The following is a 21099-nucleotide window of genomic DNA, read 5'->3' as shown; positions in this document are numbered from 1 at the left end:
GCCCCCTGACCAAAAGTCTAGATTCAGTCCTCCTTTCAGCTACGTATGATTGATTTACAGCCAGCTGCAGGACAGAGTTGCCTGTTGAATGGAACCACAAAAACACATGCCACGCCTTCCTGGGGGGCCCATGGCCCATGGCCCACTTTGGGAACCACTGCCATATACCAATATTTAACATTGTAAGGCAATATCTGCCAATACAGATATCATGCTGATATCCCTATAAAAAACTCAAACGATAGCCAACCCTAGTTTTCTCACACTGATCCCTTTTTTGCATTTATAGAACAAATCTGGTATTTTGTTAAAAAAGTAATCTCCCAAAAACTGATGAACATGCTGAGCCAAATGTCACCCTTTTTTATCCGCTGTTTTGAAAAATTGTTGTTGTTTTTTTTTTTTTATTCAGTCCTCTTCCACCTCCAGTCAAGACGAGGAAAAGTCAACACTGGAGGAAGTTAGTGAAGGAGCTATTCCCATTGATCAGCCCACTGTGGGACCCTCCACTCCAGGCAGCCAGGGGCCTGAGCTTCCCTTCCAAGCCCACCCTCAGTCCCAGGGTCATGGACTTAACAAGTCCAGCTCCTCTCCTGAGCTCCAAACTTTACCTGAAGCTTTCTCCAAGGTGGCTATGGAGTCTGAGACCATGCCTGGAGAGGCATCATGGCCAAAAGGACCATTAGACAACAAACCCCCGACCCTTCAGCCTCATTCAGAGAAGGAGAAGGTGGAGGAGAGCCCAGGAGGGGATGTTAATGGTGTGGGTGGTCAGGGTCAAGCGGGGGAAGGAGCAGGTGTTGTGGCATCTCAAAGTGGCAGCGGAGGTGGAGCTAGGATGAGGTTGGAGTTTCCAGCAGCAGCAGCACAACCTGGACCCATTTCACCCAGTGGAGGCCACCGTCCACGAGGTCACACCATCTCAGTGTCTGCCCCGTCTTCCAGGAGGGAGAGGAGGACAGAGAGGGACCCGTACCACAGTCGACCTGGACCAGGAAACACAGAGAAGATCTCTGGATTGAGCCCCAGGTACTTTGAGGTTATCACTGGAGACTAACTGCAGCTTCTCTAGCCCTTTTTCTGAGAAGAATATGATGCAACGTAGCAGCAAAAGTCAGCAATCTAATCCCTACAGTGCCCTGGTCCAAGGTGGCAGGGTGCCTCCAAAAACATTTGAATCGTATGTAAATGAAAAATCAAGAGATAGTTTGACATGGTACTGCACTTTGAAATGTCCAAGTTTGAAGTGAACTACTCTCTAAAACTGAGAATGCATTATAGTCTACATGTTTATGTATACCATGGAAAAAATTCACAACTATGAATCTCATGTGTTTGACATGGTTTGTAAGAAGAAGGCATGCCTACGTGTGGGGTTTTAGTTATTTTCCTCTTTTTTTCCACTCTAGCTTCGTTTTCCTCCAGCTGTACCACTCTCCTTTCTTTGGAAATGAAGCAAACAAGCCACTGCTGCTGCCCAAAACTCAGGTTGGTTCATCTCTTCGAGTTACCTGGAGTCTGCACCAGTACATTTAAAGGATTTCATTCACACTCTTCTCTCTTTGTTGAAGGTAATTGACCGTGCTGTGAAGGTTCTGGACCAGATGCCACCCTATGACACCCACAAGATTGGAGTTGTCTTTGTGGGAGCTGGTCAGGTGGGTACAAGGATCATTTTTCTATCTATTAAACCAAATAACTCAAAGACAGTGGTTTCTCATTTGGATGCATTAACTGATAAAGAGACAAGCATGGACTGTCTTCTACTGAATATCATCTTAGAAATTAAGTCTAGAGACAAGAACATTGTGGTTTAATGCTGTTAGATGCTCTACTGCCCCTGGAGAACAAAGAATGGAGTCCTGATCCTGCCATTTTGTTAACTTGAGCGAAATATTGAACCTTTTTAAAGATTACTGCTCCAGAAAACTGGCTGAAAGTTACTGCTGACAGTCATCCTGATACTAACTTCATGTGAAGTTAATTTGCTAATCTTAGCTACTGTAAAATCCTGTGTATAAGCCACACTTTAAATACCTGCTTTTTTTTCATGTAATAAGTTTGCTGCAACCTCTGGACCTGGGGCGACTTATATACCAAACTTTAGAGTGGTGTGACAGGACTGTCTTGTAATGTGAAGGAATAAAATGTATCAAGTATCTTCAAAAGTTGAGAAATTAGACAGTCACATTCTAGCTATGCATATCTATGTCTCCCCTTCTGCCTCGGCGGAGCAGGAATAAATGTCTGAAAATGAAACTAAAACATACGATTTAGTCCTGAAAAAGAATTGGCTTATATGGAACTGTTTCAGGTTTTTCTAAATGGTTAAAGGGCAAGGAATAGTTATTTGCACAATCTGCTCAAAGTTTGCAGACTTTTTTGATGATTTCAAGAGACCACATCTAGAGAGTCAAACAGGTTAGATGAGACACTGCAGCCTTCATTGCATGTGCATACACTGTATCACAGAAAGGAGCATTAAGAAGCATCTCCACCTCTCTACACAGGGTTTAACCTGTCCACATAATAGAATCTTGAGTGAAACTTTTTTAAAACTGTGATCTTTTTTATTGAGGGAGGCAGAGATGTCAGCAAGGTCAGGACCTCGATCATTACTCAAAACATTTCAAGACATTGTAATCATTTATTTACATGTATGCTATTTAAAATGATTCCAGTCTGCAGCAGGCAGGTGTGCAACACTAACACCATCACAACATGCCCATTAACAAACAATTTCCCAATCTCTTTATGTATAAAAATCAAGACTTTATTTAAAGAAAGGCCACTTCTTAATAACATGTTTTACACAAGTTCAAACAAGGTAATTACCTCCCATTATGCCTCTCTGCAAACATAGGAAAATTGCAACATCTGGCAGTGATTCTTTGTGTTTGCAATTTTTTTGCCTCTGAATGACAGGGTTACAGGGGAATTAACAGGATTTCATCTTTCTGTATTGTAATCGCAGTAGAAGGAAAATAAGTGGTTTTAATGATAGTACGTGTAGCCAAAAAAGGCTCCAGGGGCAAGAATGGAAGGGGGGGGGTTTGTTTGTTTGTTTGTTTTTTTTTAAGATTTATTTTTGGGCTTTTCATGCCTTTATTCAATAGAGTTGGAAATGGGAGAGAGAGTGGGAAGAGATGTGGCCACGGGCCCAAGATTGGAAGTTTTTTGTCTACACAGTTGAACATTTGGTCAACACAGTGTGGAAATTCCAAAATTCATTAAAACATGAACATCTTTGTCAGATATCCTCATCTCAGCATGATAACTGCCAAAGTGAGAGCACAAAATACAACTGGAAGGCCCTAAAAGGGTTTTAGGAGGGCCTGAGGGACAAATAACATAAATCACTTAAAAGAGCAATACAGCTACACAGACTCTGCATGTTGTGGACTTTGCTTAATGAATTGAAAATGGTAACACAAGAGGATGGTTTAACCCTTTATTCCCCTGGAGATTTCTAAAACAGATGCCTGATTTTACGGTAATTAGCACTCGCCTGTGCTTTGATGGTGATATAAGTCTTGCCCTACAATGCGTAAATGTCATTGTTATTGACTGCATTGAAAACACATAAATCTGTCTGTACTTTTGTAGAAATTCATTCTGGCAACTTTGTCAGAATACGTTAACTTCACTGAAGCAGAGTTTTAGTGAGGCCTTGTTTTTCCAGTGATTGAGATAGTGACATAAGTGCTGCTGTATAAGGCCCACAAGTGCCCAAACCTCTTGTTCATCTTAATGTCTCCATTTTTCTGTGAATGACTGCTGATATAATCATATCATTTTATAAAGACAGAAAACGTTAAAACCTATGCTGACGGTCCAGAGAATGTTCAGTGATCACTGCCATTTCCTAAGCTCTTTTTGCCCTCCAGGTCTCCACAGCAGTCATGTGACTGAAAAATCTGAATACTCAGCTGTCACTTAAAGTTTAATCTGGAATATAAATCACCCCAGTGTATACTGGTTTTCTTTTTCTATCTCTCAAGGGGTCAAAAGGTTTATAGAACCCTTCATGTTATTGTTCATCTTGTTCAGAAAAGTCCACAACATGGGGTTTCTGTAAAGCTGTTTCACATCTGTTTTTGCTGTTTGGAGTTTGTGCATCTACTAGCTATAATACGGTAGTTTAGTTCTCCGCCTGCAGTGATTGCTGCCAGGCAGACTCCCAACCCATAAGCTACTCTGCCATCTTCCAGCTGTCACTTGTCCTCACTGAGGAGTCAAACCAATGCTCAGTGCTAACGATAACCCTTGTAGTATACTTCCCATTTTCTTTCAATGTCCCATTATGACTGAACAAGGAAGAGAAGGCGTTAAAAACTCCCACCCTGCCAGTTTGGTCCATGGTGCAGCAATTTCTGAAAGGTCAAGCAGCCGTTTTGCAATATGCAATGAAGGTTATTAATTTTCATCACGTTAGGTCCCATGCAGCATGTTACAGTGGCAGCTTCACACACATACAGTAATGGTGTTCATGTCTCAGCACTTCATGCTGGTATATAAGCTGCCCTGGTATATAAGCCAAAGCCAAAGTTTTAGATGAAAATATAATCATTAAAAGTGATTCCTGATTTTAAAGTACATCCTGTCCTCTCTCTTCAGGTTAACAATGAAGTTGCCATTCTTTCAAATGAATATGGATCAAACCGCTACGCCGCCTTCCTAACAGGCCTGGGAAAATTAATCCATTTGAAAGACTGTGACCCAGACCAGATCTTTCTTGGAGGGCTTGATCAATACGGTGATGACGGAGAGTTCACCTACTGCTGGCATGATGACATCATGCAGGGTGAGCACGTGTGTGAGACGGGAAAATATGCCGTTCATGGTAATTTATCTGTTTTCTAAGTCCTGTCTGATGTGTGTAATACCATCCTGTCTGTGCAGCTATCTTTCACATAGCCACATTGATGCCAAACAGAGAGAGCGACAAAGGCTGCTGCAACAAAAAGCGTCACATTGGTAATGATTTTGTCATGGTGGTTTACAACGACTCTGGAGAGGAGTACAAACTAGGCACAATTAAGGTACACATGTTTTCATATGTTTCTGAAATCTGCAGTGTTTGTTTATACTTTTGCCTCAATCTCTTGTTTTTTTCCTCCTGTTAGGGTCAGTTTAACTTTGTAGAAGTCATTATTAAACCTCTGGATTATGAATGTAATCTGGTCACCCTCCAGTGCCGAAAAGGTGAGCTGATAACTGTGCTACCTCTTGTTTCTGTTGCTCTAACATTCACTTTATTAAAACATCTTTGCTTTTCCTTCCAGACTTGGAGGGGTTGGTGGACACAACTGTGGCAAAAATCGTTTCAGATCGCAACCTTCCTCTTTTGGTCCGACAAATGGCTCTGCATGCAAATGTAAGCCCCTCTTTCATATCTCTCTTCACAGCTGTATATATTCAGAGGATTAAAGACTTATTTAGACAGGCTTCCTTCTGAATATTGTGGGGGGTTTTTTTGTTTGTTTGTTTTTTTTTACCCAATTTTGTTTTGCCAGGCCAGATATTACAGACTGTACCTTTAACTCTTGTTTGTCTGCTGCAGATGGCCTCTTTGGTGCACCAATATAGAGCCAATCCGTCCGATGCCTACGCCTCAAAGTGGTTAGCGAGATTACGGCACATCAAGAGGATCAGGACCAGGGTAAGCAGGCACACGAAGAATAAAATGAGTTTCTCACCTCAATCATTAGCTTATAGTAAATTCTTCTCATAAATCTATCTCTCTGCTCTGGCTCAGGCTCAGGAAGATATACAGTCTCGTTCAACACCAGGCATCTCGCTAACCCAAGGACACACACAGCAAAATAAGTCATTTCAGCAGAGCACTCAAACAGCTAACCCAGAAGCATCAGGGCAGAGGAAAAGACTCGTGTCAACAGTGGATGATTTCACCGATTTTGTCTGAAAACATTTCTTGTCCTGGCCGACACAAACACACAACCACAGACACGCACACTCATGCCTTAGAGCTTCGGTGAGTCTACTTTCACCTCTTTATGTGAAAGAATTCAAGAAGACACTGATTTCAACTTCAACCAATTGGGACTTTATATTGGAAAAATAAAAAGCTTCAAGGCTTACAAAGGCTAATTTTGTGATGAAGTATTGATATGTGAAGACAGTAATTTCTGCATATTTTTCAAGAATTTTGAAACGCTACAGCTTTGCACTTTTTAAAACTAATCATAATGTTTCTCATGTGCAACGTGAGATGGGTGAAGTTGTACAGACACTACATTTGAGAGCAGAATGTGTTTGTGTGTAAATATGTGTGCAGAATAAAAGTAATTTGAAAAAGCATTAGTGTTTTAATTGAGCTCTTCTGTAAAACTGTTTTTGTAGAACACTTTAATATTGCAGTAAATTTCTTTACACAGATAACAACACAATGTAAACAATGAAAGCAAAAGTAAAAAATAAAATACATTTATTTTGGTGACATTTCTAGTTGTATAATTTCCTTTTCAAGTAAATGCAGATCATAATATAGAAGTCTACACCCAAACAAGTTTCTGCAACAGTAAAACATCACACTCTGACGATGGTTCACAGCAGGGGTGGTAAGTAACAAATTACTGTCATTGAGTGTTTTGAGGTACTTTTCCTTTTTGAGTACATTTTGAAATCAGTACTTCTACTTCAGTAGGTTTAAACCAGAGTATCTGTACTTTTACATGAGTACCATACTCTTGTACTTTTTCCATCCTTGTTGACTAAACACATAGTGAGAGAATGATTCTACACCACATCCCAAAACAGCCGTTGTACACATCAAAAACTGTTTGGGATCATCAAACAAATTCAAAGACAACCCAAGTAAATAGAAAATGCAGTGTCTGAAGGTTATTTAATTTTTTAAGGGAGGAAAATAATCCAAACCTATCTGGCCCTATGTGAAAAATTAATTGCTCCTCTTTTTAAATCACAAGTTAACTGTTACTAGCCACAGGTTTTGGAAAGCTGGGTTCAATTTCACTGGCCACACCCAGGCCTGGGTGCCAGATTTGTTGAATCAAGAAATCACTGAAATAGAAGCTGTCAGACAAAGTGAAGTAGGCTACAAGATCTAACAAAGAAACGCATCATGCCACGAGCCAAAGAAATTCAGGAACAGATGAGAAACAAAATGATTGAAATCTATCAATGTGGAAAAGGTTACAAAGCCATTTCCAAGGCTTTGGGACTCCAGTGAACCACAGTCAGAGCCATTGTCCACAAATGGAAAAAACTGGGAACAGTGGTGAACCTTCCCAGGAGTGGTCGGCCAACCAAAATGACTCCAGAGCAACTAAGACTCATCCAGGAGGTCACGAAAGAACCTAGAATGGCATCCAAAGACCTGCAAGCTTTACTGGCCTCAGTTAAGATCAGAGTTCATGACTCAACCATGAGAAAGACACTGGGCAAAAATGGCATCATGGGAGAGTTCCAAGGCCAAAACCACTGCTGACAAAAAAGAACACAAAGGCAAAAGCTGAACTTTTTGGAAGGTGTGTGGCCCGTTACATCTAGCGTTAAAATAACACAGCATTTGATAAAAAGAACATCATGCCAACAGTCAAACATGGTGGTGGCAGTGTGATGGTCTGGGGTTGCTCTGCTTCTTCAGGACCTGGACCACTTGCTGTGATTGATGGAACAATGAATTCAGCTGTCTACCAGAAAATCCTGAAGGCCAACCTCCAGCCATCAGTTGGTGCCCTCAAGCTCAAGTGCTTTTGGGTTAAGGGTTTTGGGTTACAGCAGGAAAACAACCCACGCAAGTCCACCTCTGAATGGCTAAAATAAAAAAAAATTTAAAAAGGTTTTGGAGTGGCCCAGTCAGGATCCAGACTGATATCCTGTTGAGATGCTATGGTGTGACCTTAAACAGGCAGTTCATGCTGGAAAACCCTCCAATATGGCTGAGTTAAAACAATTGTGTGAAGAAGAGTGGGCCAAAATTCCTCCACAGAGATGCAAAAGACTCATCACCAGTTATCACAAACGCTTGATTTCAGTTATTGCTGCCAAGGGTGGCACAACCAGTTATTATGTTCAGGGGGCAATTACTTTTTCACAAAGGGCCAGATAGGTTTGTATGATAAATATGAAAAACAAAAATTCAGTACTCAGAAAGGGGGCAAATACTTTGTCATGGCACTGTAGATACTTTTAAAGTGTGAAATTTAAGCCTATATTAGTTTAACTATCACTGTCAATTTTACTGTGTATTTTACTGTTGTTATAGAGATCTGACTTTACCTGAACAACTCTTGTTTTTTCCAATAAGGAAAGATCCAATTTTACAGTACTCCCAGTAGCTACTCAGAACTTAAACTTTAAATTAGATACTCTTTACTTTTAGTTGAGTAAATTGAACACTACTTGTATTTAAGTACATTTTAACCAGACTAACTGTATTTTTACTTGAGTACAATAGTCATGTACCTTTTCCATCTCTGGTTTGCAGCATTGCTAGCACTGTCAGACTTTTATCCTTTTTGCAGGTTATCCTCTGGACAACTTTATCCCCATTTTCTTGACCAAAACAGTGCTAAACTGCACCGGTCCTACCAGGCTATCAGTGCTCTAGCAGTTAGAAGTTCTCTTTATCATATTAAAGAGCAATGTTGCATCGTTTGATCAGGACTGGGGTCCTGAACACAGGTTAATATAGTAAACTAAAACTAACTAAATAACTAAAATGTAAAAATCATGTTAGTTAACTGAAACTAAATAAAAATAAGCTTTCAAAAGGAAATGAAAACTAACAAAAACTAAATCCTGTGCTTAGAAAACTAACTAAAATAAAATCAGACAAAGTCTCTGTAGTTTTAGTATTTGACAGCAGCATAATGACTGAAATGCATGCCCATGCCTTGAGAGGGTAAAATATCCTCATTTGATTGGAGAAGACTTTACACAATGGTAATGTTTGGTCTTAAGTTTTACACAAACATCAAAATTGAATAAATGAAATGAAAAGTGATGAGCCCTTCTGGAAACCAACACTAAAACTAATAAAAACTAAACTAAAATGAAGCAATTTTGCAAAATAAAAACTAAACTAACAACCCAGCAGAAAAACTGATTAAAACTAAACTGAAGTATAAAACAAAAGGTGAAAACAAAATAAATATAAAAACTAATGAAAAACTCCAAACTATTAAAACCTTAGCCTGAACTGATTAGAATGTTAACTAGTTCCATCAAAGGGATGCGTATTTAACCATTTTGCTGACTAATTGCATGCATTCCTGATTTTTTCAGAGTTCTGGATGAACTGGAGTCAGTTCACTTTGTAATCCAGCATAGAGGGCATCGTGGTGACCTTATCTGCTAAAACATAATGTATTAGTTAATTTTACTTGTCCATTTTCCCACCTCTCCCCTCTGTGACCCCCTGCCAAACACGTGGGGTCAGCACCTCAACTTTGAAAAAACCTGTTTTGGACATAAGAATTATGATCTTTAAGTGAAGAATTGGACACTAAAACCATTTTATTATGCACAGTTCAGCTGTCAAAATCTTTATTTGACTTTGTCAAGTGCAAAAGCAAGAGAAGTGCTACAGATGTAAAATACAGATAGGAGATACAAAGAAGAGCTTAGACACTTTAGAAGACAAATTTAAACAAAATGCATCAAACAGGCATGTAAGAGACAAGACGCTTGGCTTAGGCACTATGTTGTTACAAACTATACACATAAAGCAGGGATCTGAAGTCTAATAGAGGCATTAACGGTTAAGCATCCTATGATTTGTTTGAGTGGAGAAATGTAAATCTTTGGAGTTGGTAACACCAGTGCTTGACCTATGCATACGCTTCTGCAGCACATTAAGAATACTGATCATGAAAAGCAAAAATATATACACCACAAAGCACCAACATATACAAAAATGTACGCACATAGATGAAATATGGGTTGTGTTTCCCTTCCTTTCAGGAATTCCTGACACTTATCACAACCTATGCAACTTAGAGAGCATGAAAAAGGTAGCAATAATAATTCAAAATAAAAACATTTAAGGAGTAGGCCTGTGTACTGTGTAACTTTAGAGGGACAATAAGCCTGAAACACACTTTGGCATGGTGGCTAGTACCTGTAGCACCTGCGCTTTTCTTATAAAAACATACCTAAGACATGACTTCCCAGCTTTTTGCTAAGATAAGTTAAAGTCCGGGGTTATTTTAACACAGTCAACTCTGATGGTTGAATACACCTACTTTGCCCCCAGTTTTGGTGATCCTGGATGATTTAGGGGTTGAGTGGGGGAAAGGGGGTGGGTTCCCTGAGATTTGCCCACTGGACACAGAAAATACACACAAATGAAGACAAAATTATTAGCCCCCTATGAAAATTTCCCTTTTGTAATGCTCTTAAACAGAGCAAAGATTTGTTTAGGGCTTGCTGTGTCTTTATTCAGAGAGAACTCAGAAACAGGGATGAGAGAGTGGGGGAGAGACATGCAGAAAAGGAGCCAAACACAACCCAGGCCACCTGTGTACGCGGGGCGCAACCTAACCAGTAGGCCATCTACGCCCCGAGCAAGACATTAACACAGCTTTTCCAAACATCCTAGTTTTATTTTTGGATGCTTACACTATTTTACTTGAGCACAGATACAAAATTATTTCACACAAACCAAAAACTAACAGAGTCAAAACTATAACCCCCTTTAGAACTAAACTTTTTGTTGAGCCATAGAACAAACCACTGTTGTTAAATGATGTTCTTTAACTTAGTAATGCTCAACAAAACTGAGGGGTGTCTTGCAATTGACACAGTATAAAAACTTCAGTAAGGGTTTGAGCTGTCGTTAGAGAAAGCATCATGGCAAAAACAAAAGAAATTAGTTTAGACTTAGACAGAGAATTGTTGATGCTCACATAGCAGAAGGATCTACAAAGTTATTACTGGAGTAAGAAGTATGATCAAGAAATTCAAAGAGAGCCACAGAGTCCAGAACAAGCCTGGCAAAGGTAAAAGACCAAAGATTGCAAGGACTCTGGAAAGAAAACAAATGAGAGATATGTCTAAAACCCCCAGAACAACTGCCAAGACACTAGTGAATGACTTGTCCAAGTCAGGAATTGTGGTCTGAAAGAAGACCATCACTAGAGTACTGGACAGGAATGGACTGTGAGGTTGCAGACCAAGAAGAACTGCACTTCTGCAGAAGAGACCCCTTCAAGCCAGACTGAAGTGTGCTAAAGACAACCTGGAGAAAGACTGCATACTGGAAGCGTGTCCTTTGTTCAGATGAGCCCAAACTAGAGAGGTTTGACCAGAGAGACGTTGCTTATGTTTGAAGAAAGAAAGGTGAGGCATACAAACAAAAGAACACCATCCCCACAGTGAAACATGGAGGTGGGAGTATTATACTGTGGGGATGCTTCAGTGTGTCTGGAACTGGGAATCTCATAAAGGTGGAGGGAATTATGAAGAAAGAAGGATATGTGAAGATTTTGAAAGAAAAGACCAAACAGTCAGCAGCAAAACTGGGTCTGGGTTGTCACTTTGTCCCAAAACATACATGGCTACTTTCAGAAGACCAAAGTGAACATTGCTGACTGGCCTGTACAAAGCCCTGACTTGAATCTCATTTAAAATCTGTCGGGTGAACTGAAGACGAAGGTAAATGCAAGAAGGCCTTCAAACAAAGACGAGCTTGAGAGATCTACCAAAGAAGAATGGGCTGGTGTTCCTCAGGGGACGTGTCTGAGACTTGATGAACACTACAAAAAAACAACTGCAAGCTCTTATCCAGCAAAAAGGAGACACAACTGACTACTAGTATCAGGGGGGCTAACAATTTTGACCCTGGTAGCTTTCATTAAATACTTTTGTTTTTCTGTGTGCATTGTAAAATAATGTAAGCATCCATAATAAAACCAGGATGTTTGGAAAAGCTGTGTTAAAAATTCCTCACTCTGTTTAACAGAACTTGGGAAACACTTTTAAAAAAGTGAAATTTTCATAGGGGGGCTACTAATTTCATCCTCAACTGTATTTTGATGGAAAAAGACTTAAAAAGATGGTAAAGCAAGAGCATTCAAAGAACAAACACATCTGCTATCTATAGCCTTGACACCTTGATAACATTTAGGACAGTTCTATAATGTAGCTGTAACATATGAAAACTTGACACGTGAAAATTAAATATGGCATCGGATATCAGTTCCTTCAGGAAATAAAGTGCTAAGTACAAAATGAATGAATTAATTTCAATGCATGGTAAAACTCAGAATGCATAAATGATGCAGAAGCTTTGGCAACGTTTATAGATAAGATACAGTATGAGTGAAGCTTTCTCTATTGGTTTAAACACCAAGCTTATTACTTTGCAACACATCTCACCAAAAAAAGACAATTTACATCAGAACAAAAGTGCTTTTACATTACAACCATACTAAACACAACAAATAAAAATATATATTTAAAAATCATCAGACCTAGAGTCATTATAGCTTTATGATGGGAGAACTTGCATACATGTTCATTTCATATAAGTGAAGACATTTACTTCCTGCTTCCTTTACTTTTATCTGCAACCACATCCCACTTTCTCTTCTTTCTAACACTCTTGCACCATTACCACATGCTACAACTCTGTTTTTCTCTCCTCATGTCTTTCCTTTATCTGTTTCTTTTTTCATTGAGGACGGCTGTAATCTACACCCTGAATAACTGGCTGCTGGGATCCCAACAACCCTGTGTGTATTTGCATACTTCATTTTTTTGCTCTTGCACCCCAGCAGACACAATACAATTAGCCCATCTGTGCCTACAGTGTTATTTCTATGCATGAGTATACCTGCATGTGCGTATATCTGCTGGTTCAAAAACATGACAGGCCACAAGTACCCATGGTGACCAAAATATAAAACATAAAATTATGTAGACGGACAACATAATTGAGAAATCAACACAATTACTAAGATACAAAAAATAAACTGACTGCATTGTCTGCATTTCAGTTGCTTGAGTCCACTGGTGAGCACGATATGTGCTTCTGTCAGAGACCCCACATGACCTCCAGGGTCACTTGGGGTCAGAGTTCAGTATTAGTCTCAGGAAGAAGGAGCTATATCTTGGTTTCAATGCTGACGCTAACTTGGCTGATCAAAACCAGTTTAGTTACCATCCGGTGGCCTGCACCTGGTTTTGGAGACAACTTAACTGGTATTTGGTCAGATTACTGCTTATAAACGTGCAGAGTTTTTTTTTTGTTTTTTTTTAACCCTTCCATTTTAGGGGAAATGTGGGACAAAACCTGCTGTCCCCATCCTCCTAATGTCCTTAACCCCATATTTATGTTTTATTCCTCTCCCCTCTTTTTCTCTTCTGTTTTGAGTCTTCAAGATTTGGAGTGTCCAGGGCCCTGCCTGTCTAGATTTGGATGCACCTTGTTTTTGAGGGGTGGGGGTTTGCGCTTTCGCTTGCGTGTAGGTATTGTGGTTGTGTGAGCTGGGTGGTTAAAAAGGCTGGAGGAAGGGAGGGTCTCTTTTTCTGTTGGCGGCTCCCAATCCGCACTTATTGGTGTCGGGGCAGGGGTAGAAAGAAAAGAAGGGGTTGGTGCAGGAGTACATGGAGATGCAGTGGGTGTTTTTGGTACTGGGATTTGAGAAGGGGGAGAGTTTGAAGATGAAATCAATGGAGAGGAAACGTCTGACGCAGGTTTCTCTTTGAATGGCGTGGGTGGAGGGGCACTCACTGAAGGTTTGGCTGATGATTGAGGAGCGGAGGTTTGTGCAGTGGCAGAGGATGGTCTAGGCTTTAAAAAAGGAACATGTGTGGCTTCTGTGGTCTTTTTGGTATTGGCAGAAGTGTTTCCATAGTCTTTTTGGAGTTCACTTTTATCTATCTTTTTCCCTTTTTTGCTCCCTTTTTGTTTTTCTTTGCTGCTTTTACGCTCTCTCCATCCAGAAACATCCTTCTCCTCCCCTTTTACTCTCTGCCCTGCCTCACTCTTTCCTCCCCTCCCTCTTGCCCTGCTCCTCTTTTTTCTCTGGCATCGCTCAAGTTTAGACTCGATGTGGCACAAATCCTCTGTCGCCATAGTTACACGGTCCAGCTGTTGCAGGAGGGCATCCAAGGTGGGGAGGAGCCTCCTCAGAGAAGCTTCAGTCTCAGCTCGCTCCCTCCAGCTGATGCTGCCCATCACCACTCCTGGTCCCAGCCCCAAACCGAGGCCCAGCCCCAGGCCCAGGCCGATTCCTGGGGCTTCTGTCAGGCTGCAGGGGCTTGAGGAAGTAGGCCTCCATGAGGCCTCAGAGCCTCCATCAACGCTGTCTGGGGTGGGAGGTGAGTCAGGGCGGTCCAGAGGTGGGAGGCACAGGGATTTACAGTCGCTGGTAGAAGATGTACGGGATGGTGGGAGCTCCATGCCCTCAAAACGTACCTTATGACGAAACTAAAAGAGTGAATGACAAATAAAGAAATTAGGTCAATACTGTAAACTTTTAACAAGGAGCAAATGAAAATTTATCTACAGTGCCCATAAAAGTATTCACCCTCTTGGATGTTTTAACCTTTCACTGATTTTACAAATCAATCATGGCCAAAATAATTTATCTTTTTGAATTGTCTTTCTTTTTGTTTTTACAAAACCCATCTTCAATGTCAAAGTGAAAAAAGATTTCTACAAAGTAATGTCAATTAAATAAAAATATGAAATGTAAAATAAGTGACTGCATAAATACCCACCCCCTTCATGTCAGTATTTAGTAGATATACCTTTGGCTGCAATCACAGCACTGAGTCTGTGTGAATAGGTCTCAATCAGGCGTGAGCAGCCCTTTTCAAGGCCAGCCGCAAATTCTGTATTGGATTGAGGTCTGGACTTGGACTCGGCCACTCCAGAACATTCACCTTGTTGTTTTCAAACCATTTCTGTGTAGCTTTCACTAAATCTCCTTCCAAGCTGTAGTTCTCTTGCAGACTGAATAAGATTGTCCTCCAGGATTTTCCTATATTTTGCCACGTTCATTTTACCCTCTGCCTTTACAAGCCTTCCAGGGCTGGCTGCTGGGAAGAATCCCCACAGCATGATACTGCCACTACCATTTTTCATAGTGGGGATGGTGTCTTTGTGGTGATGTGCAGTGTCTGGTGTCTGCCAAACATAGCCTCTTGTCTGATAAGACCAAAGAACTTTCTTCTACTTGACCAGTGTCTCAATTCCCATTTGGCGAACTCTAGTCAAGAGTTAACATAATTATGCTTCAACATGCCACTCTACCATGAAGGTTCGACTGGAGAAGAACCTGGGCAACAGCTGTTGTATGCAGAGTCTCTTCCATCTCAGCTGCAGAAACTTGGAACTTCTTCAGAGTAGTCATAGGTGTCTTGGTGGCCTCTCTCACTATTCTCCTTGTTGGACGGTCACACAGTTTGCAAGGGCAGCCTGATCTTGACAGATTTACACGTGACATATTCCTTCCATTTTTCGTTACTGGATTTAACTGAACTCCGGGGATGTTCAGTGTCATGGAAATGTTTTTGTATCCATCCCCTGACTTATACTTTTCAATAAACTTTTCTCTGAGTTGCTTGGAGTGTTCTATTGTTTTCATGGTGTAAAGGTAGCCAGGAATATTGATTAACCAGTGACTGGATCTTCCAAACACAGGTGTCTTTATACTACAATCACTTGGGATGCATTCACTGCACTCAGGTTATCCCCATTTCACTGATTGTGAGACAAGCAACAACTGACAGGACTTCTGTTGACTGAGGTCAGTCACTTTAAAGTGGTTGAATATTTATGCAGTCTCTTATTTTACCCTACATATCTTTTATTTAATTGACATTACTTTGTAGAAATTTGTTTTCACTTTGACCTTAAGCCCTAAATGTTGCTAAGTGCTGAGCTAAAGGCTAGGCCTTTACATCAAAGAGTATGGTCTAGAGCGGCCCTCTTTACAAAGTGTCTTGAGATAACTTTGCAAATGAATTGGCACTATACAAATAAAGATTGATTGTTTGATAATGGAGTGATGCTAAAATCAGATTTTCTCAGTAAAACTTTTCTAAAAGAGGTCAGATTGGAACATATCAGAGTAGCAACAACATCAGCTTCAGGTACAGAAAAGATATGTAGAAAGTAATGTAATGTAGATAATGTACAAAGTGGAAGGAAACCACAGGGCCGTCTCTCAGGCATTCTTGTTAAAACCGTGGATTAGATTAAAATTTCTTCATTGACTACATTTGAAAAAAATCACATTTATGAATATTTATAGTTGCAGCAAGGTGTGAATGAAGAGACAGATTTTAGGCCCTATCCACACAGAGACGAAAACGATATATTTCCATTTCGTTTTGAAAAAGTTTTCCATAAATACGGCATCATTTCAGGAAATGTCTGCATAAGTACGGAACCACCGAAAGTGACTGAAAACGCTGTAGTATATATGCCAAACCTATAAGTGGTGCTGTAATGCTGCCACAGAAATGCACCAAAAGAGAGAAGAAGATTACAGAAAACTGCCACAAACTTTATGGATTTAAAAACATCTGGTATATGCTGTTCTCAGTGGTGGTAAAGGAGCATCAGATTTCGCTGTAAAAACCATAATACGCTCAGTAGCCTCTGCAGCACAAACACAACCCTGTAACCCGTCATTGTTGTTTCAGTCTGACAGCACATGCGGCGTAAGCGGACTAAGCCATGTAGAACGTAATTGTTTCAAGTGAGATGCGGTTGGTCATCCACACGGAGACAAAACAGTAAGGTTTTACAGATTTGTCTCCGTGTGGACACGGTTAGTGTAGTTTTGAGCAGAGGGAAGGGAAGTGGGAACTACAATTCCCTTCTGCCCTTGCGGACCCATCATCCTTTGAGCCCCACTCACTGGCTAGATCTAACAGCGTAAAAATGATGGGTGCTACGATTGTTGAAGGAGAATCAGTCTATGGGGGACTCGAGCAAATGTTTTGAGATCGTGGGAGCTCCAGCGACTTTAACTCTGACATGTAGAAGCATTTTGGTTTCCTGGTGTCAAGAAATGCAGGAGTGTTCTTCCTGTTTATCTTTGCTTTTATGGTTCATGCTTTTAGTTAATAAACATATCTTAATTCCCTTGCTCTCACAAGAGTGCCTGGAGACAGCCCTTCCACCTAAGATTGTATTTTTTTTTCTCTTCAAGAGCACCCTGCAACTCTGTTTTCACCGTCCTAATGTGAAAATGTACCTCTTTAGCCCTGCTTAGCCCCATCCACATTTTGAGTCTCCGCAGGAACAACTCAACCATCTCGTAGTCTTGGAGATCCCCAGCTGGACGGTACAGCTCTGCCCGTGCACGTCGGTAGTTTCTTAGTAACACAGATGTGAGCAGCCAAAGCAACATTAGCCGAAGAACGGCAAAGCTGGCATGGAACAACAACGAGGACAAAGTGTTGGAGGGACCGCTAGTCATCCAGGTGGGACGCCATGACAAAAGACCACGTCCATGGGCACCCAACAGAGACTGACAGGCAGAGCTCACACTGCCGTAGCCATCCAAGACAGAGTGGAAGAGCTGAAGAAGAGAAAACAGGATGTAAAGGTTAAAAGCATTACCTCATAATTTCACACAAGGAAAATTAGACAAGTCAGAAACAGTCAAAACAACAAGGACATCTCTAAAAATTATAGTGTGTATTTTTTGTTATGCCTTTATTTATGTTATGCCCACAGGTTTGGCGGAGTCTTTTTTTTTGTAGTTGCTAGTGAAAATGTGAGAAAAATGTGAAATATTGTGGAGTAACAGGAAGCCTCCTTAAGAGCACTAATTAAAGGAAGTCTCAAAGGTTTAAAAAAGGCATGGCAAATGGGTAAAAATTGAAGGAACATGAGATTTCTTATTTCTTTTGTTTATTATTTCTCAGTAAACACCAGACCAGGACTGAATTTTCTGATTTAATTTATTGTTTCTTAAATATCAAACGGATCACTGAGCTTTACCTTTGGGGCTTTTTAGAAATGTTATTTTAAACCACCAACCTTATGTCTGTAATTTTCTATGTAAGTGTGACCTTTATATTCATTTTCATCATTCTATTTTGATCCTTTCTTAACTTTCTTACTCCATTGTTTTTTTTAATTTTTAGTTTGTATTCTCTGAATTTCTTCTGTAATTGACTCGAGATCATTGTCAATGACAGGGCCTCTCAATGATCTCAAGTATAAATAAAGGTTGATTAAAATGGTTTAGAGCAGCTGTCCCCAACCACTGTACAATGGACAGGCACCGATCCATGGATCATTTGGTTCCAGGTCTCACAGAAAGAATAAATAAATCATTTTATTTTCATCTTATTAAAGCAGAAGTCCTACTTATAATACAAGTTTAATATGACAGGTGATTTTCATACACCTAGTGATTCAGCATTACGGTGTTCTTTGTTTTATGCCATTTCTTTCATTTTATTTGAGCGTCTTAATCGATGTGCCTTTGAAATCGAAGGCCACACTCTAGTTAAAATACGACTTTTTAAAACTAACTAAAGAGTGTCAATAGTTTCGATAGCCTGTGTGTGCATGTGGGTCTGTGTGTTTTGTGGTAGAGGTTTAGTAAGAAGAAACAGAAAAGCAAAATGTCTGACCAGGTGTCCTGTGTGTGAATAAGCCAGAACCAACAGCAGTAATGCCAGGGCGACTCCTAGCAGCTCCCAGACGGAGCACCGCAGAGCTCTGCCAAACACGGCCCACTCTCTGAGGAACCTCAGCTGGTGAGATGCCTGGATGAGCAGAGACAGAAAAAATAAATAGTGGAATTTTTTTTTCTTATTTCTATTGAGTATTTGACCAAAAAAGCATTTACTAAAGTTTGCAATAGTTTTGCTTCTCTTTGAAATGTATTCTTGCATACATACATAATATATCATATATGTTCTTATAAGTCATTATGCAATAACTAACGGCGACCCTAAGTGGGTAGGGTAGGCCCTCATTTGATGGCAGAGCAAACAGTCAGACAGGAAGGAGGTCATATGAAGGTAATATTTTATAACATATGACACTGTGCATATTAGTAAAATGAAGAAGCTCTGCAAAGGTAATTTTAAGGGGGAAGAGCCTATTACACATAAAAGATGCATACACAGTATTTTTGGAGACTTTTTTTTGAGTATCACCAGAGATAGCACCTTGATGGTTCAATATGAATATAGAAGCCTTTTCACTTGTTTTGCTGTCATAATTGATAAACAGAACCTTAAATCAAAAAGCCAAAGTTGTAATAAAAAACTGTATTTGGGTACTTTCCCTCTCACCTTAAGCACAAGGATGAACAACAGCAATGCAGACATGACGGTGTACGTCTGACTCTGTCTGGCCAGGGGATAGAAGTCTGTGAAGGCGTCCCGTGGGTGCCTCAGGTATGATGCCCATTTTTGTGACGCCATTGTACAGCGGCTCAGGTGAAGCCCACACACAGACGCTGCCAAAGTCAGTTTGCAGATCCCTAGGAGTCTCCAGGCTGAGAACAAGTATCCATAGCCTTCTCTGAGGAAGCCCAAGATCCCCCGAACCAGGAAGTACAAGACCAGAGTAAGGAGGACAATCTGAAAAACATGAAAAAAACAAATCAGAAGAACAGATTCAGCTGTACGTTTGTGGTGGGTTAGAGAGGTTTTTCAGGGGTTACCATAAGAAGAAGCTGCAGGTCCAGGCCTGTGATTGGCCACAGACTGATGACAAGGAGGTCAAGGCTGGATTGAGCACGCTCAGAAACAGGAAACTCAAACAAGAAGGAGAAGACAGCCAGGAGGTTTGTGTTGATGTTGAAAAGCGAGAACTCCACAAAGAGAGCACGGGTCCTGTGGAAACACACACATAGGAGCATACTTAATAGAGCACAGTAAGATCAGGATTCATGATCTTCAGAATTGCTTCCTGTTTTAGTTGCCTTTGTTAAGGAAGTGGCTTTTTGTCCTGAAAACAGGATTATGCCTATTTCTTTTTATGTCTTTATTTTATGCCAGTATACACTAGTGTAGGTGTCAAACAGTCATTAAAATAAAATACGCAGAAGTTTGTCTATTTACATGCTTCATAGCAAGAATGCACAGTGACGGATACACCTGACGGTTAATCGTGTAATGTATAAATCAGGTTCAAACAAGCCCTAACTAAATATGGAGCTCAGTGAAAGCTCAAGCAAGAGGACTTACTTTAATTATTCATCAGTCACCACTCGTCCATATCTCTCTCTTCCTCCTTCTTCTCTCTTCCCACTCTGTTGATCAGCTGATTATGGGCATTCACTATCCTAAGTACTCAGCTAATCAGATTCTGCCACAACCTTGTTTGACCAATCATCACACACCTGTCTTACTTTAAATCTGTCATTCTCTTTTTCAGTCAGCCTGTCATTTCAGTGTGGACGCTGCAACCCTCCTCCACCCCGGCCACCTCCATTCAGTTCATCAGCATCTATTCCAGATCTTCACAGGTCTTCCACTCATTTCATCAGCATACCTCAGTCTCATCCTCCAAGCCACCTCATTGGTTTCTCATTCCAGCTCCTAAGAAGTCTTTTCCTCATCTGATCCTGCATCCCTCATCACCACCACCACCAGTGTCCAGACTCCATGGGGGGTAATCCTATTCCTGATGTTTGGCTCCCTACCCTTTCAAGTACATTAAGTCATCAGAATAGAGTCTAATTACCAAAGACATTGCACATTTCTCTTTCATTAAAATTTGTAAAATAAATTACTGTTAAACTCGCATTAAGTCTCTCCTGATTGAAATATAGATAGGCAATGATTTGCTGAAAGAGAGTTAACTGTCAGTGAGAGTGTATTAGCATGCTGATGTTAGTGCGTAGTTTCTGAAAATAAGAGTGTGTTACACATAAATATGTTGAAGTCAAACTCCTTCTGGGTTTATTGTTCCCAGCTCTGTGTTCACACTGATGAGACTTTTTTTTTCTTTTTTTTTAATACATGTGAACTCTTCATTCCATAAGCTGTGCCACTTCCTGGGCATAGAAAGACAGCTCCAGCCCCCAGGGCAGTCTTTCTTATATGGTGTGGCAAGTCAAATTGGTGTGCCTTGAGGCAAGTCTTGGTGTGCTGTAGGATTTTTTAGAACCATACATT

The 21099-nt window shown here is 40.5% G+C and overlaps 2 protein-coding genes across 6 annotated transcripts in view; one reads left to right on the top strand and one right to left on the bottom strand.

Moving 5' to 3' along the window:
* The window catches only part of tsc2 (TSC complex subunit 2), a 45369-nt gene extending 39050 nt beyond the window's left edge, over window positions 1–6319 (top strand). For all 4 annotated transcript variants that reach the window (XM_041785142.1, XM_041785144.1, XM_041785143.1 and 1 more), the window contains 9 exons: window positions 413–1029; window positions 1410–1488; window positions 1572–1658; window positions 4618–4804; window positions 4903–5042; window positions 5127–5205; window positions 5286–5377; window positions 5564–5662; window positions 5759–6319. In XM_041785142.1, coding sequence (XP_041641076.1) covers window positions 413–1029; window positions 1410–1488; window positions 1572–1658; window positions 4618–4804; window positions 4903–5042; window positions 5127–5205; window positions 5286–5377; window positions 5564–5662; window positions 5759–5926 — 1548 coding nt within the window. In that variant the 3' untranslated portion in view covers window positions 5927–6319. The remainder of the gene's footprint in view (window positions 1–412; window positions 1030–1409; window positions 1489–1571; window positions 1659–4617; window positions 4805–4902; window positions 5043–5126; window positions 5206–5285; window positions 5378–5563; window positions 5663–5758) is intronic.
* Window positions 6320–11615: 5296 nt separating this feature from the next.
* The window catches only part of pkd1a (polycystic kidney disease 1a), a 111109-nt gene continuing 101625 nt past the window's right edge, over window positions 11616–21099 (bottom strand). For both annotated transcript variants that reach the window (XM_041784932.1, XM_041784933.1), the window contains exons 52-56: window positions 19641–19812; window positions 19267–19557; window positions 18598–18732; window positions 17205–17531; window positions 11616–14422 (exon numbers count right to left, since the gene is read on the bottom strand). In XM_041784932.1, coding sequence (XP_041640866.1) covers window positions 13367–14422; window positions 17205–17531; window positions 18598–18732; window positions 19267–19557; window positions 19641–19812 — 1981 coding nt within the window. In that variant the 3' untranslated portion in view covers window positions 11616–13366. The remainder of the gene's footprint in view (window positions 14423–17204; window positions 17532–18597; window positions 18733–19266; window positions 19558–19640; window positions 19813–21099) is intronic.

This window comes from Cheilinus undulatus, linkage group 4 (assembly GCF_018320785.1).
Source record: "Cheilinus undulatus linkage group 4, ASM1832078v1, whole genome shotgun sequence".
In the NCBI taxonomy this organism is placed as follows: Eukaryota; Metazoa; Chordata; class Actinopteri; order Labriformes; family Labridae; genus Cheilinus; species Cheilinus undulatus.
This window is presented reverse-complemented; position numbering and strand designations above follow the sequence as displayed.